The sequence below is a fragment of the Bombina bombina genome, chromosome 1 (assembly GCF_027579735.1).
Source record: "Bombina bombina isolate aBomBom1 chromosome 1, aBomBom1.pri, whole genome shotgun sequence".
Classification (NCBI taxonomy): domain Eukaryota; kingdom Metazoa; phylum Chordata; class Amphibia; order Anura; family Bombinatoridae; genus Bombina; species Bombina bombina.
Window position 1 is genome coordinate 488,490,952 of NC_069499.1, and position 18,259 is coordinate 488,509,210.

General features: G+C 39.0%; 1 protein-coding gene across 1 annotated transcript in view; it reads left to right on the forward strand.

The window, feature by feature from the left end:
- Positions 1 to 18,259, forward strand: part of SENP2 (SUMO specific peptidase 2) — a 162,079-nt gene that overhangs the window by 12,019 nt on the left and 131,801 nt on the right. The window contains exons 2-3 of the mRNA XM_053712852.1: positions 3,418 to 3,440; positions 17,703 to 17,833. Of these exons, the coding sequence (XP_053568827.1) occupies positions 3,418 to 3,440; positions 17,703 to 17,833 (154 nt within the window). The remainder of the gene's footprint in view (positions 1 to 3,417; positions 3,441 to 17,702; positions 17,834 to 18,259) is intronic.

Consider the following 18,259-nt stretch of genomic DNA (forward strand, 5'->3'; position numbering starts at 1 on the left):
ATAAATTTATCAGTTGAGCATTAATTTTGTTTTTACTTTGCATAAATATTTTGTAGATGATCCATTTATATAGCCTCTACATGTGTTTTTTTACAAAAAAAAAAAAAAAAATGTATAGTTTTGCTTATTTTTAAATAACATTGTGCTGATTTTCAGACTCCTAACCAAGTCCCAAAGTTTTAGAAGTATACTGTTGTCCAGCTTGCTCCTGTTTGTGTAAAGGGTCTTTTCATATGCAGGGGGAGAGGGGAGTGTCTGTTCTTTTTGCTTTCCTGACCATTTCAGTGGGTGTCCCCACCTAACCTTTTTAACAGTGCTAAACTGGGAGCTTTAAAGTAAGTTTTTAAAAGATTTTATAGAAAAAAAGTCTGTTATCCCTTTTAACGCTTTTATCAGTGTAATGTTTGAAGCCTAAGGGTAAACTTTCTGAGTGTCTGTTACTTAAAGTGCAAAGGTTGCTAGCAGGTTATATTTGATTCGTATATGTGTGTCAAGGTAGACCCTGCAGCTATTGTCCATAGACTGACTCTGTAAGACTATTGTGACATGTCCTTTGCCTATGTGTTTACGGCAAACAGAAAAGTCCATTACATTCAGGAACTGTTATACAAATATTGTCACTAGGTCTGTAACTTAAGAATAGACGCAAAATATATATATAAAAACGCTCACTCACCAGTCTGTACTCATATCTTGCTGCATGTGAGATTTGAGGTTATCTGTTCCTTGCAGGTAAGACAGTTCTGTCCTCGTAGATCGCGCAGCAAGGCTACTTTGCTGTGGGAGTGAGTTGTCAGCTGGTAGCGGATATAGCCCTTTGAAAATCTGCTCAAAAATAGAAAAATCAAACATAGACTCATCGAGGTGAAAGAAATCCAGCTGTTAATGGACCAAAAGTAATGCAATAAAAAGCAGCTTTTATTCAGTAATGCAGTTAAAACGACTTAAAGGAACACTGTACCCAAATTTTTTCTTTTGTGATTCAGATAGAGCATGACATTTTAAGCAACTTTCTAATTTACTCCTATTATAAAATGTTCTTCATTCGCTTGGTATCTTTATTTGAAATGCAAGAAAGTAAGTTTAGATGCCGGTCCATTTTTGGTGATCAACCTGGGTTGTTCTTGCTGATTGGTGGATAAACTCATCCACCAATAAAAAAGTGCTGTCCATAGTTCTGAATTAAAAAAAAAAGCTTAGATGTCTTCTATTTAAAATAAAGATTGCAAGAGAACAAAGAAAATTTGATAATAGGAATAAATTAGAAAGTGTCTTAAAATTGCATGCTCTATCTGAATCATGAAAGAAAAAATTTAGGTTCAGTATCCCTTTAACAAAAAAGTCAAACAGGTAGCAATATCACAGCCACTGAATCAGCCCACAATATATCATCACATCCAACATGTTAAGTGCCGTTACAGCACTTCGTCAGGGATAGAGTTAAATTAGCTATTCAGGCAATTTTAGACCAATCAGATGTGTCTATTTTGTATGGCTAATCATGATGTTTAATTTTAAAATCTATCTCATGCATTGGCTGCCTATTGACACAATCAGATTGATTCAAATTTGTATGTACAAAGCGAACAGTTAAAATATTATATTAAATGAACTCTTTAAAGTGAAGGTCCATTTTGATGAATTAGTGCCCGGTTTTTAATAAACCTATTAAGAACAAGGGCACTTTAATTAATCAAAATTGACATTTCACTGTTTTCTTCAAAAACGTACCTTTTAATCCTGGCAGACGCTCCAGCACTGCCTCCGCCCATTGCAAGCTGTCTTCGCGAGTCCAAAATGACGAACCCGGCTTCCTCCAATCACAGCGTTGCATCAGGCCAAGATTCCCCCAGGGGGAAGCTGTGATTGGAGGAAGCCTGATTCGTAATTTCTGACGTCTGCAGAGGCTTCCGATGGCTGGAGCGGCAGTCAGGATTAAAAGGGAAGTTTTTGAGGAATTAAAGTACATTTGTTTTTATGTTAAAATAGTTTTTATTGAATTAACATTTTCAAACAGAATACATGTCTTATGCGGTTAGTTACAGAATCGTCTCCACAGGCATTGATGCACAGAAACTAGAATAATGCATTATCAGTTCCACATTCTTGTCATTGATCTTTTTCATATACCCTGAATTGTCAATGTCAGTACATCATACCTGGTATGTTTCTCATCAAAGACTACCAAAACATAACTTATATTCTTATTGCAAAAAAAAGAATAGCAAAGAAGAGAAAAAAAAAAAAAAAAAAAGGAAAGAAAAAACTAAGAATAACAAAGTGAACTAACAAACAGGCCATTTGGTCCATTATGATCTATTACTCGCACATTACTGCAGTTTCTTGTAAACAGGTCCTCCTATGTTTTCTTTGTTATTTGAGGTTGTGGGTGATTTATAGTACCTCCACTATTCCCCTGACTTTGCCCCTTCCCTATTATGTACATTTGTTTTTAATAGGTTTATTAAAACCGGGCACTAATTCATCAAAATGGACCTTCACTTTAAGGATATTATACAAATATTACTAAGAAAGATTTGGACTCGCTAGAATTTAAACGTTTAACAAATTTGCTACATTTTTACATTGTAACAATTTACATCGGATTTTCGACATTAGTCAAGGTGATAAAGTGCTAAGAATACTCTGCATTCAACGACACCTTGATAACACATTGTGCAATATGGCAGCAGAAATGGCTTTGATATTGCTACCTGTTTGACTTTTTGGATAAGTTGTCGTACCTGCATTACTGAATAAAAGATATTTTTTTTTTTTATTGCATTACTTTCGGTCTGGATTTCTTTCACCTCGGTGAGTCTATGTTGAAAAGGTTTATACTGGATTTTTAGATCAGTATCTGTGCATATTTATTCTTTATAGCAGTGTCTATTACATGCAGTTATATGAAAATTGGTGTATACTGTCCCTTTAAGAAAGTTTGTTCAATGAAAAATATATTGGCGTACAAGCAAAACCACTTTTTTTTTTTTTTTAATTTTTTTTTTTATATATGTTAAAATTTATAATGCTACTTGGTATATTCTGTTCCCTCCCTCCCTCTTAATTTCCTCTTTTGATTGGCTGTCAGTGAGCATTCCCACCTACTTTCTACATAGGCTTTCAAAGGGCTAGACTTGAAGAGTATGTCATATGGCACACACTCTGGATGTTAATTGGAATTATTTGTGGAGGGGGGGGAGTTCATTCCTGTGGGCTGGCATAACATTGTACTAGAACCATACTATACTATAGGCACGGATTTAACCCTTTTCACAGATTTTAAAGAAAATTACATGTGGCAATTGATTAGCTAAACTTTACCATCACTTTAATCTAAACTTGTGATGCAATGTTTTGACTTGCCAAAAGGGCAATCACTAAGATTTCATGCTGCTGCCTTTTTTTACTTTTTAGGTTTCAACCATTTTCAGACGAAAGTGAGTGTGTTCCGGCTAAAAGAAGGCGCCTGGGTATAGTGTATATTTTTCCTAGATATGTTTTAGACTGTTTTATGTAACTGTCATTAAACCACTTCAAGCTAATTATTTTGCTGTTTTTTTTAGCTTTGTAGCCCATGCACTTATTCCAGTATTCACTACTCCTGCTCCTTAAATGGATATGAAACAGTCTGTTTAATTGTTGTAATAAAAAAAACACTAAGCAGTGGGTCATACTTAATAGAAAATATTGCAATATGTATTAAAAGGATTTTACCTTTTATTTTAATTTGTGCATTGTCCATTTCTTTGTCACAGCCCTACAAGGGGGCCTCTGCAGGAAGAAATCTATAGCTTGATGTCATAACTCTTCTAGATGTAACATGAGCTGCTTTACTATTCAGATAACGCTAGAGGCAGTAAGTCTGTTTTGCTCAGAAGTGGCGGAATATTTGTTCCCTGAGTGCAGGGGCTAAAATAAGAAGTACTCATTTTGCAACAAAACAAGTTGTTTGCTTTATTTTACACAATCAATTTGTGTTTGTTTATTTTGATTTAACATTCATTTTACTGCAGGAACACTGTTTTTAATATCCATTTGAGATATTCCCTATAACTAAAGTTGCATTATCAATGGTCAACAAATCAGTTTTAAAGATTAGGATCCAGGAAGAACATTTAGGAGCCAGACAGTGGTATTTGCATATAGATATATGGAGAATAACCCTAACAGTTTGGAGCCAGGGCATAAATTCTAGTGGCTCCCTGGCTCTTGGGTTTGTCACGCCCTGGACACTAAACAAGATAATGTTACCTATTTAGTGCATTTGTCCAGGACTTCTGTTTGCAGCAGTAGTGGCTTTATTCTGCATATGCTTTTATGACATATGCAATATCTTTATACATCCCTGGATTAAATAATCTGCCATCTACTTCCAGCTCACTTAAAGAATAGAGGTTATTTTTTAATAACTTTTATTCTTTAAACTTAAAGTATTTAAAGGACTATGCTAATGTACTCATGCTGTAAATTTAGAGCAAGTTATTATGTGAATTGTTAACTATGCATTTAACCGCTACAAAGCAGACAAGCGAGTAGTTAATCACATTAAGGTGCTGCTCTTAAGCAAGACAGTGAGTTAGTCTGGAATGGCATTTATGTGTGTGTATTCACTAATGACCAGTCATGTCTTAGAAGTAGTGTAGGAGTCTGATTCACTGGTATCTCAATCTTGCTGGGACTAAACCCATAGTTAATAATGAGCATTAATTTAACTCCTTTGATGAGCATGACAAGATGTTCTTGTCAAGCACATCCCTACCTTTTGGTGCATGATGAGCCCTTCTCATCATGCAAGGGGATCGCCGATCAAACACTATTTTCAGCGATTCACCTCACTACAGGCTTTGGATTGTTTGTGGCCTAGTTGCAGGAGTCGGCAACCTTGGCTCTCCAGTTGTTTTAGAACTACATTTCCTATGATTCTTAAAGGGACAGTCTACACCAGAATTTTTATTGTTTTAAAAGATAGATAATCCCTTTTTCTCCTGTTAAGTGTGGTCAGTCCACGGGTCATCATTACTTCTGGGATATTAACTCCTCCCCAACAGGAAGTGCAAGAGGATCACCCAAGCAGAGCTGCTATATAGCTCCTCCCCTCTACGTCACACCCAGTCATTCTCTTGCACCCAACTAATAGATAGGATGTGTGAGAGGACTGTGGTGATTATACTTAGTTTTTATACCTTCAATCAAAAGTTTGTTATTTTAAAACAGCACCGGAGTGTTGTTCCTTCTCAGGTAGAATTTGAAGAAGAATCTACCTGAGTTTTTGTATGATTTTAGCCGGCGTAGTTAAGATCATTTTGCTGTTCTCGGCCATCTGAGGAGTGAGGTAAACTTCAGATCAGGGGACAGCGGGCAGGTTCACCTGCAAAGAGGTATGTAGCAGTATATTATTTTCTGAGGAATGGAATTGACTGAGAAAATACTGCCAATACCGATATAATGTAAGTTCAGCCTTAAATGCAGTAGTAGCAACTGGTATCAGGCTGTCATGTATGTATATTTACACTTCAGTATTCTGGGGAATGGCACTTCACTGGGATAATACTGTATGCATAAAACTTTTAGCCTAACTTGCAGTGGGAACGACTAGCAGCAGGCTTTCTAATGACACTTCATTTTATTTGATGTTAAACGTTTTGCTGGCATGTTAAATCGTTTATTTATCTGAGGTACTGGGTGAAAAATTGTTTTGGGCACTGTTTTTTTCCACTTGGCTGTCGTTTTATTTAATTTAAGACAGTTTACTGATCTCCCTCACTGTTGTGTGTGAGGGGGAGGGGCCTATTTTGGCGCTTTTACTACGCATCAGAAATTCAGTCACAAGTCTGTTTTCTTCCCTGCATGATCCGGATCGTCTCTACAGAGCTCAAGGGTCTTCAAAAATTATTTTGAGGGAGGTAATCACTCACAGCAGACCTGTGAGATTGTGCTTTGACTGTGATAAAAAACGTTTATTTTCTGTACTTTTTTTCTGCTGTTTAAGGGTTAGTTATCCATTGCTAATGGGGGCAATCCTTTGCTAAATTGTATTTTTTACCGGGAAAAATTTGATTTTATAGTTTCTCCGGTTCATTGTTACTCAACTGTCATAATTTTTTTCTGTGCTTCTTAAAGGCACAGTACGTTTTTCATATTACTTGTAAATTGAGTTGAAAAGTATTTCCAAGTTTGCTAGTTTAATTGCTAGTGTGTTAAACATGTCTGACTCAGAGGAATATCTCTGTGCTATATGTGCTAAAGCCAAGGTGGAGCCCAATAGAAATTTATGTACTAATTGCATTGATGCTACTTTAAATAAAAGTCAATCTGTACAAATTGAACATCATTCACCAAACAACGAGGGGAAAGTTATGCCGACTAACTTGCCTCACGTGTCAGTACCTGCATCTCCCGCTCGGGAGGTGCGTGATATTGTAACGCCGGGTACTTAAGGGGGGCCATTACAGATCACATTACAGGACATGGCTAATGTTATGACTGAAGTTTTGTCTAAACTACCTGAACTTAGAGGTAAGCGAGATCACTCTGGGGTGAGAACAGAGTGCGCTGATAATAATAGGGCCATGTCAGATACTGCGTCACAATTTGCAGAACATGTGGACGGAGAGCTTCAATCTGCAGGTGACAGAGCTGATCCCAATAGAGTGGATTCAGACATTTCAAACTTTAAGTTTAAGCTAGAAAACCTCCGTGTACTGCTAGGGGAGGTATTAGCGGCTCTGAATGATTGTAACACCGTTGCAATCCCAGAGAAATTATGTAGGCTGGATAGATACTATGCGGTACCGACGAGTACTGACGTATTTCCTATACCTAAGAGGCTTACAGAGATAATTACTAAGGAGTGGGATAGGCCCGGTGTACCCTTTTCTCCCCCTCCTGTATTTAGAAAAATGTTTCCAATAGACGCCACCACACGGGACTTATGGCAGACGGTCCCTAAGGTGGAGGGAGCGGTTTCTACTCTGGCTAAGCGTACCACTATCACGGTGGAGGATAGCTGTGCCTTTTCAGATCCAATGGATAAAAAATTAGAGGGTTACCTTAAGAAAATGTTTGCTCAACAAGGTTTTATATTACAACCCCTTGCATGTATTGCGTCTGTCACGGCTGCGGCCGCTTTTTGGTCCGAGTCTCTGGAAGAAACTCTTGACTCAATAACTATAGATGAGATTTCAAATAAGCTTAAAACACTTAAGCTAGCTAATTCATTTGTTTCAGATGCCGTAGTACATTTAACTAAACTTACGGCCAAGAATTCCGGATTCGCCATTCAAGCACGTAGAGCTCTGTGGCTAAAATCCTGGTCAGCTGATGTTACTTCTAAATCTAAATTACTTAACATACCTTTCAAGGGGCAGACCTTATTCGGGCCCGGTTTGAAAGAAATTATCGCTGACATTACAGGAGGTAAAGGCCATGCCCTGCCTCAAGACAGAGCCAAACCTAGGGCTAGACAGTCTAATTTTCGTGCCTTTCGTAACTTCAAGGCAGGAGCAGCATCAACTTCCTCTGCACCAAAACAGGAAGGAGCTGTTGCTCGCTATAGACAAGGCTGGAAACCTAACCAGTCCTGGAACAAGGGCAAGCAGGCCAGAAAACCTGCTGCTGCCCCTAAGACAGCATGAATTGAGGGCCCCCGATCCGGGAACGGATCTAGTGGGGGGCAGACTTTCTCTCTTCGCCCAGGCTTGGGCAAGAGATGTCCAGGATCCCTGGGCTTTAGAGATCATATCTCAGGGATATCTTCTGGACTTCAAGACCTCTCCCCCAAAAGGGAGATTTCATCTTTCAAGGTTGTCAACAGACCAAATAAAGAAAGAGGCGTTTCTACGCTGTGTACAAGATCTCTTACTAATGGGAGTGATCCACCCGGTTCCGCGGTCGGAACACGGACAGGGGTTTTACTCAAATCTGTTTGTGGTTCCCAAGAAAGAAGGAACCTTTAGACCAATCTTGGATTTAAAGATCCTAAACAAATTCCTAAGAGTTCCATCGTTCAAAATGGAAACTATTCGGACAATCCTACCCATGATCCAAGAGGGTCAGTACATGACCACAGTGGATTTAAAGGACGCTTACCTTCACATACCGATTCACAAAGATCATTACCGGTATCTAAGGTTTGCCTTCCTAGACAGGCATTACCAATTTGTAGCTCTTCCATTCGGATTGGCTATGGCTCCAAGAATCTTCACAAAGGTTCTGGGCGCTCTTCTGGCGGTACTAAGACCGCAAGGAATTTCGGTAGCTCCGTACCTAGACGACATTCTGATACAAGCTTCAAGCTTTCAAACTGCCAAGTCTCATACAGAGTTAGTACTGGCATTTCTAAGGTCGCATGGGTGGAAGGTGAACGAAAAGAAGAGTTCTCTCTTTCCACTCACAAGAGTTCCCTTCTTGGGGACTCTTATAGATTCTGTAGAAATGAAGATCTACCTGACAGAAGACAGGTTAACAAAGCTTCAAAATGCTTGCCGTGTCCTTCATTCCATTCAACACCCGTCAGTGGCTCAATGCATGGAGGTAATCGGCTTAATGGTAGCGGCAATGGACATAGTACCCTTTGCACGCCTACATCTCAGACCGCTGCAATTGTGCATGCTAAGTCAGTGGAATGGGGATTACTCAGATTTGTCCCCTACTCTGAATCTGGATCAAGAGACAAGAAATTCTCTTCTATGGTGGCTTTCTCGGCCACATCTGTCCAGGGGGATGCCATTCAACAGGCCAGATTGGACAATTGTAACAACAGACGCCAGCCTACTAGGTTGGGGCGCTGTCTGGAATTCTCTGAAGGCTCAGGGATCATGGACTCAGGAGGAGAGTCTCCTTCCAATAAACATTCTGGAATTGAGAGCAGTTCTCAATGCCCTTCTGGCTTGGCCCCAGTTAACAACTCCGGGGGTTCATCAGGTTTCAGTCGGACAACATCACGACTGTAGCTTACATCAACCATCAAGGAGGGACAAGAAGCTCCCTAGCGATGATGGAAGTATCAAAGATAATTCGCTGGGCAGAGTCTCACTCTTGCCACCTGTCAGCAATCCACATCCCGGGAGTGGAGAACTGGGAGGCGGATTTCCTAAGTCGTCAGACTTTTCATCCGGGGGAGTGGGAACTTCATCCGGAGGTCTTTGCCCAAATACTTCGACGTTGGGGCAAACCAGAGAGAGATCTCATGGCGTCTCGACAGAACACCAAGCTTCCGTGTTACGGGTCCAGATCCAGGGATCCGGGAGCGGTCCTAGTAGATGCTTTGACAGCACCTTGGACCTTCGGGATGGCTTATGTGTTTCCACCCTTCCCGATGCTTCCTCGATTGATTGCCAGGATCAAACAGGAGAGAGCATCGGTGATTCTATTAGCGCCTGCGTGGCCACGCAGGACCTGGTATGCAGATCTAGTGGACATGTCATCCTGTCCACCTTGGTCTCTGCCTCTGAGACAGGACCTTCTGATCCAGGGTCCATTCAAACATCAAAATCTAATTTCTCTGAAGCTGACTGCTTGGAAATTGAACGCTTGATTTTATCAAAACGTGGATTTTCTGAGTCAGTAATTGATACCTTAATACAGGCTAGGAAGCCTGTTACCAGAAAGATTTACCATAAAATATGGCGTAAATACTTACATTGGTGCGAATCCAAGAGTTACTCATGGAGTAAGGTTAGGATTCCTAGGATATTGTCTTTTCTACAAGAAGGTTTAGAAAAGGGTTTATCCGCTAGTTCCTTAAAGGGACAGATTTCAGCTCTGTCCATTCTTTTACACAAACGTCTGTCAGAAGTTCCAGACGTTCAGGCTTTTTGTCAGGCTTTGGCCAGGATTAAGCCTGTGTTTAAAACTGTTGCTCCACCATGGAGTTTAAACTTAGTTCTTAACGTTTTACAGGGTGTTCCGTTTGAACCCCTTCATTCCATTGATATCAAATTGTTATCTTGGAAAGTTCTGTTTTTTAATGGCTATTTCCTCGGCTCGAAGAGTCTCGGAGTTATCGGCCTTACATTGTGATTCTCCTTATCTGATTTTTCATTCAGACAAGGTAGTTCTGGGTTCTTACCTAAGGTGGTCACTAACAGGAATATCAATCAAGAGATTGTTGTTCCATCATTGTGTCCTAATCCTTCTTCAAAGAAGGAACGACTTCTACACAATCTAGATGTAGTCCGTGCCCTGAAATTTTATTTACAGGCAACTAAAGATTTTCGACAAACTTCTTCCCTGTTTGTCGTTTATTCTGGACAGAGGAGAGGTCAAAAAACTTCTGCTACCTCTCTCTCTTTTTGGCTTCGTAGCATAATACGTTTAGCTTATGAGACTGCTGGACAGCAGCCTCCTGAAAGAATTACAGCTCATTCTACTAGAGCTGTGGCTTCCACTTGGGCCTTTAAGAATGAGGCCTCTGTTGAACAGATTTGCAAGGCTGCAACTTGGTCTTCTCTTCATACTTTTTCCAAATTTTACAAATTTGACACTTTTGCTTCTTCGGAGGCTGTTTTTGGGAGAAAGGTTCTTCAGGCAGTGGTTCCTTCCGTATAAAGATCCTGCCTGTCCCTCCCGTCATCCGTGTACTTTAGCTTTGGTATTGGTATCCCAGAAGTAATGATGACCCGTGGACTGACCACACTTAACAGGAGAAAACATAATTTATGCTTACCTGATAAATTCCTTTCTCCTGTAGTGTGGTCAGTCCACGGCCCGCCCTGTTTTTTATGGCAGGTCTAAATTTTTAAATTATACTCCAGTCACCACTGCACCCTTTAGCTTCTCCTTTCTCGTTGGTTCTCTGTCGAATGACTGGGTGTGACGTAGAGGGGAGGAGCTATATAGCAGCTCTGCTTGGGTGATCCTCTTGCACTTCCTGTTGGGGAGGAGTTAATATCCCAGAAGTAATGATGACCCGTGGACTGACCACACTACAGGAGAAAGGAATTTATCAGGTAAGCATAAATTGTTATTACCCATTCCCCAGTTATGCATAACCAACAGTTATAAAAATATACTTTTAACCTCTGTGATTATCTTGTATCTAAGCCTCTGCAAACTGCCCCTTTTTTTCAGTTCTTTTGACAGACTTGCAGTCTAGCCAATCAGTGCCTGCTCCCAGATAACTTCACATGCACGAGCACAGTGTTATCTATATGAAATACGTGAACTAACACTCTAGTGGTGAAAAACTGTTAAAATGCAATCTGAAAAGAGGTGGCCTTCAAGGTCTAAGAAATTAGCATATGAACCTCCTAGGTTAAGCTTTCAACTAAGAATACCAAGAGAACAAAGCAAAATTGGTGATAAAAGTAAATTGGAAAATTGTTTAAAATTACATGCTCTATCTGAATCATGAAAGTTTATCTTGGCCTAGACTGTCCCTTTAAGTGTCTTTAAGCTGCCTAAGAATCATGGGAAATGTAGTTCTAAAACATCTGGAGAGCCAAGGTTGCTGACTCCTGGCCTAGTGGTTGGCACTCCCAAGTCTTCATGGGAGTGCATGTAGTGATGTCACAGAGCCTGAACCTAGCAAGGAGCTGGATGACGGGGATGTACTTCAAACCACTTAATCTCAGCTCTTGTATCAGCTACAAACCTCCAAGACCCCTCATTTGAAAGATTCACCTGCTTGAAGGATCTTGTAGGAGTAATAGTAGATTTTTTTTAAAATTTAAAAAAAAAAAAAAAAAAAACTAATGTAAGAAAACACATGGAATTTGCTTGGGAATGTTGCGTTATATGCACAATAAAAAATCTGGTATGTCTAGGGACCCCTAATAAAGTTCATTTCTTTCATCTAATTGGCAAGAGATCATGAGCTAGTGACGTATGGGACATACAATCCTAGCAGGAGGGGCAAAGTTTCCCAAACCTCAAAATACCTACAAATACACCCCTCACCACACCCACAATTCAGTTTTACAAACTTTGCCTCCTATGGAGGTGGTGAAGTAAGTTTGTGCTTGATTTTTATGATTTCTTCTATGATGAGCGCTTCTAAGCATTCTGAAGCCCAATTCCTCTGAGTACAGTGTTTGTCAGAGGGATGTGAAGAGACTATCACCTAATGATTTTATGGTTTCCCTCACGGTAAATCTTTTCAAGGGTTCTCTGTTATCGGTCGTAGGGATTCATCTTCTACCTCAACGATATACTCCTTTTCTTTTATACCATTACCTCTGCTGATAGTTTTCAGTACTGGTTTGGCTATCTGCTATATGTGGATGGGTGTCTTTCGGTAAGTATGTATCATTATTTAAGACACTCTTAGCTATGGTTTGGCAATTTATGTATTAATATAAAGTTTTAAATATATGTATTTTACTTATATTTGCCATGAGTGAGGTCTAAGTGTATTTCCCTTTGCAGTCTGGCAGTTTTGTTATGGGAATCATGTTTTAGGAAGTTTGCCTTACCTGGGGTATAGTCTTTTTTTCCAATTTGACTTGTTTTTTCTTTTGAAAAACTTGCGGGTAAATTAAGCTCGCGAGGGTGCAAAATGCTGTTATTTAGTGCGTCATTCTTGTCGCGAATGTGCGTCTGTAATGACGCATGTTTGTCATTTCCTGCGTCTTAGTTGACGCTAGGTTGTGTGGCGCGAAATTGTGTGTTATGAGTTGCATGTTTTTTAATTTTATTTTACCCCACTTCCTATATGCTCCTTGCCTTCTTTATGCTATTTGCTTTTTTGATAATGTTTAGCATTTGCATTTTTCCCCCATTCCGGAAACTGCAATATGTGGAAATAAGATTTGTTTAAATGTTTTTTCCTTTTACATTTTACAAGATGTCTCAATCTGATCCTGTCTCAGAAGTTGCTGTAGGAACCATGCTGCCTGAACACAGTTCTACCAAAGCTAAGTGTATCTTTTTTAAGCTAGTGGAAATTAGATCTCCAGCTGTAGTATGTAACAGTTGTCATGATAAGCTTTTGCATGCAGAAAAGGTTTCTATTAGTACTAGTACAGTATCTGTTGTTCCTTCAACATCTAACGTACATGATATCCCTGTTGGTATGAAAAATTATATTGCTGATGCGATACAGAAGGCTATGGCTGCTATACCGCCTTCAAATAAACGTCTTTTAAAACTTCTCATTATACTGATGAAATTTGTAATGACCGACAACATACTGATATATCCTCCTCTGATGAGGATCTCTCTGATTCGGAAGATCCTACTTCAGACATTGACACTGATAAACTTATCTTTTTAAGATTGAGTATATTCGTTCTTTGTTAAAAGATGTGTTGATAACTTTGGATATTGAGGAGTCTGAACCTCTTGATAATCCAGTAAACATTTTAAATTCTGTCTATAAACCTCCTGGGATAACTCCAGAGGTTTTTCCTGTTCCTGAAGCTATTTCTGATGTGATTGCTAAGGAATGGTCTAAGCCTGGTGGTACATTTTTTTTTTTTTTTTTCCCTCCAAGGTTTAAAGTTGTATCCTTTGCCAGTAGCTAAGAGTTTTCAGAAAAAGTCCCTAAGGTTGATGGGGCTATTTCTACTCCTTTTAAGAGTACTACTATTCCTATGGAAGTTAGTACCTCGTTTAAGGATCCTTTAGATAGGAAAATGTAATCTTATCTAAGGAAAGGTTATTTACATTCTGGCTATATTCTCAGACCTGCCATTTCTATGGCTGCTGATGCGGCTGCATCAACTTTTTGGTTAGATAACTTAGCACAACGGGGAAAAAAGATTCTGATTTGCATAGCGTTGTTAGTTTGCTTCAACATGCTAATTATTTTATCTGTGATGCTATTTTTAATATCATCAAGATTGAGGTTAAATCTATGTCTTTGGCTATTTTAGCTAGAAGAGCTTTATGGCTCAAATCATGGAATGCTGCTATGGTATCTAAATCTAGGTTACTATCTGTATCAGGGTAATAATTTGTTTGGTTCCCAGTTGGATTCTATTATTACCACTATTACTGGGGGGAAGGGAGTTTTTTTTATTTTTGCCCCAAGATAAAAAGTCTAATGGTAATTCTAAAGCTTCTAATTGGTTTTGTTCCTTTCTTCAGAATAGAGAACAGAAAACTACTCCTTCCCCTAAGGACGCTGGCTCTAATTGGAAGCCATCTTCGAGTTCGAATAAATCCAAGCCTTATAAGAAACCAAAGCCAGCCCCTAAGACTGCATGAAGGTGCGACCCTCAATCCAGTTCTGCTGGTGGGGGGGCAGATTGAAATTATTTCAAGAAGTTTGGGCAGGTTGCGTTTAGAATCATTGGATTCAGAATATTGTCTCTCAGGGGTATCTTATAGGTTTCAGAATAAGACCTCCTGTGAGAAGATTTTTTTTCTCTCTCACGTTCCAACAAATCCTGTGAAAGCTCAGGCCTTTCTGAAGTGTTTCAGATCTAGAGCTTTCAGGGGTAATTGTACCAGTTCCACTTCTGGAACAGGGTCTGGGTTTTTATTCAAATCTCTTCATTGTCCGGAAGAAGGAAAATTCTTTCAGACCAGTTCTGGATCTGAAGTTTTTGAATCAATTTGTAAGGGTCCCAACTTTCAAGATGGTGACTATAAGGACTATTCTGCCTTTTGTTCAGCAAGGTCAGTACATGTCCTCAATAGACTTACAGGATGCGTATCTTCACATTCCGATTCATCCAGACCACTATCGGTTTCTGAGATTCTCTTTTTTAAGATGAGCATTACCAATTTGTTGCTCTTCCATTTGGCCTAGCAACAGCTCCAATAATCTTTTTGAAGGTTCTCGGTGCCCTTCTATCTGTAATCAGAGAGCAGGGTATTGTTGCGTTTCCTTATTTGGACGATATCTTGGTACTGGCTCAACTTGTGTTGTTTCTTCAAAGACATGGTTGGAGGATCAATTTACCAAAGAGTTTCTTGATTCCTCAGACAAGGGTCACCTTTTTAAGTTTCCATTTCCAGATAGATTCAGTGTCCATGACTGTCTTTTAACAGACAAGAGACGAATGAAATTGGTTTCTGCCTGTCGAAACCTTCAGTCTCGATCATTCCCTTCAGTGGCTATGTGCATAGAATTTTTAGGTCTCATGACTGCAGCATCGAACACGATCCCCTTCGCTCGTTTTCATATGAGACCTCTGCAGCTTTGCATGCTGAATCAATGGTGCAGGTATTATACTCGGATATCACAATTTATATACTTAAATCCCAACATTCAACTCTCTCTGTCCTGGTGGCTGGACCATCATCAGATTATTCAAGGGGCCTCTTTTGTTCGTCCTTCCTGGACTGTGATTTCAACAGATGCAAGTCTCACAGGTTGGGGAGCTGTCTGGGGGTCTGACAGCACAAGGAGTTTGGTAACCTCTCCTCTTGAGGTTCCCAATCAATATTTTAGAACTCCGTGCTATTTTCAGGGCAGGCTTGGCCTCTATTAATGAGAGAATCATTCATTCGTTTTCAGACCGACAATATCACAACTGTGGCATATGTCAATCATCAAGGTGGGACTCGCAGTCCTTTAGCGATGAAAGAAGTATCTCGGATTCTCTTGTCATTCTTATAGAATTCCTAGAATTTTACAGTTTCTTCAGGATGGTTTGGATACAGGTTTGTCCAAGTACTTTGAAGGGACACATCTCTAGCAATCTTTCTATGAAATAAAAAAGAAAGAGCAAACGTCCTGATATTCACTGTTTTTTGTACAGGCTTTGGTTCGTATCAAGCCTGTTGTTAAATCAATCTCTCCTCCTTGGAGTCTTAATTTGGTTTTGAAGGCTTTGCAGACTCCTCCTTTTGAGCCTATGCATTCTTTGGATATTAAACTACTTTCTTGGAAAGTGTTATTTCCTTTGGCTATCTCTTCAGCTAGAAGAGTTTCTGAATTGTCTGCTCTCTTGCGAGTCTTTTTCTGATTTTCCATCAGGATAAGGCTGTTTTGCGGACTTTGTTTAAATTTCTTCCTAAGGTTGTGAATTCTAACAACATTAGTAGGGAGATTGTTGTTCCTTCCTTGTGTCCTAATCCTAAGAATACTCTTGAAAGATCTTTACATTCTTTGGATGTTGTAAGAGCTTTGAAATATGTCGAAGCTACTAAAGATTTCAGGAAGACTTCTAGTCTATTTGTTGTTTTTCTGGTCCTTGGAAAGGTAAGAAAGCCTCTGCCATTTCTTTGGCATCTTGGTTAAAACTTTTGATTCACAAGGCTTATTTGGAGGCGGCACAGTCTGCGCCTCAAAGAATTACAGCTCATTCTACTAGATCAGTTGCCACTTCTTGGGCTTTTAAGAATGAAGCTTCGGTTGATCAGATTTGCAAAGCAGCAACTTGGTCTTCTTTGCATACATTTACTAAATTTTACCATTTTGATGTATTTGCTTCTTCTGAAGCAGTCTTTGCTAGAAAGTTTTTCAGGCAGCGGTTTGTTTGATTCTTCTGCTTATGATTTAAGTTGTTTTTTTTTTTTTTTTGTTTTATTTTTTTTTTTCAGTGGAAATAGCTGGTTTTTATTTTATCCCTCCCTTTCTAGTGACTCTTCTGTGGTCTTCCACATCTTGGGTATTTCTATCCCATACGTCACTAGCTCATGGACTCTTGCCAATTACATGAAAGAGAACATAATTTATGTAAGAACTTGCCTGATAAATTAATTTCTTTCATATTGGCAAGAGTCCATGAGGCCCACCATTTTTTTGGTGGTTATGATTTTTGTATAAAAGCACAATTTTATTTCCAGTTCCTCTTTTTGCATGTTTTTTTACTCCTTATTTTATCACCCCACTACTTGGTTATTCAGTAAACTGAATTGTGGGTGTGGTGAGGGGCATTTTGAGGTTTGGGAAACTTTGCCCCTCCTGGTAGGATTGTATATGTCACTAGCTCATGGACTCTTGCCAATATGAAAGAAATGAATTTATCAGATACGTTCTGACATAAATTATGTTTTTCTTGTAGACCATCTGTATCCCTGTGGTAACAGTGAACACCTTGCAAGAAAAAAGTGCTTTTATTTCTGTACTGCAGAATGGGTCCTCTAATTTATAATTTCCCAAAAGCCCGTATGAGCCCCTATTTCCCATGTGTCTACCCTTGATAGCAGTAGTCACTGGGCCTATCTCACATGCCATGAATTATAAATATAATAAGAACAAATTGTGAATCTGCTGGGTCACTCACTAAAATTTGCTCAAAATTGGCTCAGCACTGGGGTGTAAAAAAGGCTTGGCAGTAAAAGGGTTAATGATGATGATGTAACACGTTAAATCATTTTATGTTAGAATGTATCTTTAAAAAAAAAAAAACCACAATGCTGGTATTGCTGTGGTGCTTGTGTGCATAAAACTCTTGTCATAAAATGATTGTTGCTTTAATGTTGTTGAACTGACAGGAATGGAACACTTCCCACTAGCTAAAACATCTCTTATTTATTAAACCCTGCCTATGGCCTCAGTTGGTTGGCTGAAAATGTACTTTTGGCTCAAGTCATTTTAAATTTGAAATTACACCGCAATATGATTTCTTCTGTAGAAGTAATGAACACGTTGTGTGTGTATTCTCTAATTTTGTAACAATGAGAGGATGTAAAATTTGTTCATTCTGCGATTGTGATTCAAGGAACATTGCCAGGCTATGAACAAAAGCCTTAAAGGGGCATGTGATGGTGTTTTACTGGTAATTTATATAGCCAGCAGCTGACCACGTGTGTGTATCTATCGTCCAATAAGTCTTGTTTAAACCATATTTTTCTTTTTATAGACTGTCTGCTTTCAACGGTGAAGAGTTTGTTATCCAGCACAGCAAATTTGCTAAAAATCCCATTTCAGTTTTCAATTGTAAATTTAAATCTGTTTACTGGTAATAACAAAAATAAAGAAAGCGACACACAGGTTAGTATTTGTTTGTTTTTGATATAAAATGTTTGTTTCTTTACATTAATCATGATTTGTAATTCAAAACTTCTTTATATTACATCTACTTGCTAATTTCTGCAGGCACTATTTTTTAATTAGATTGGTTACTGAAGGTAACCCACAGACTGATCCAGTTGGTTAAATCTGACACTTTTAAAATAAGTGAACAAACAGAAGGCGCCTCATATTGCTGCACCGTTAAATGTATCCAAACTTTTCACAAATGATATTACTGCAATTGTACTCACAAATCTGGCAACACTCGAATGTGCCAATTCGGGCAGACTGGGATCTTTGTGTTCCTCCTGGTGGAAGGCATGCTGCCCAATGCGACTTCCAACACTGTCTTGCTCAAACTTGATAGTTATTTTTTTTATTTAAAACAATGACAAATTTAAAAAC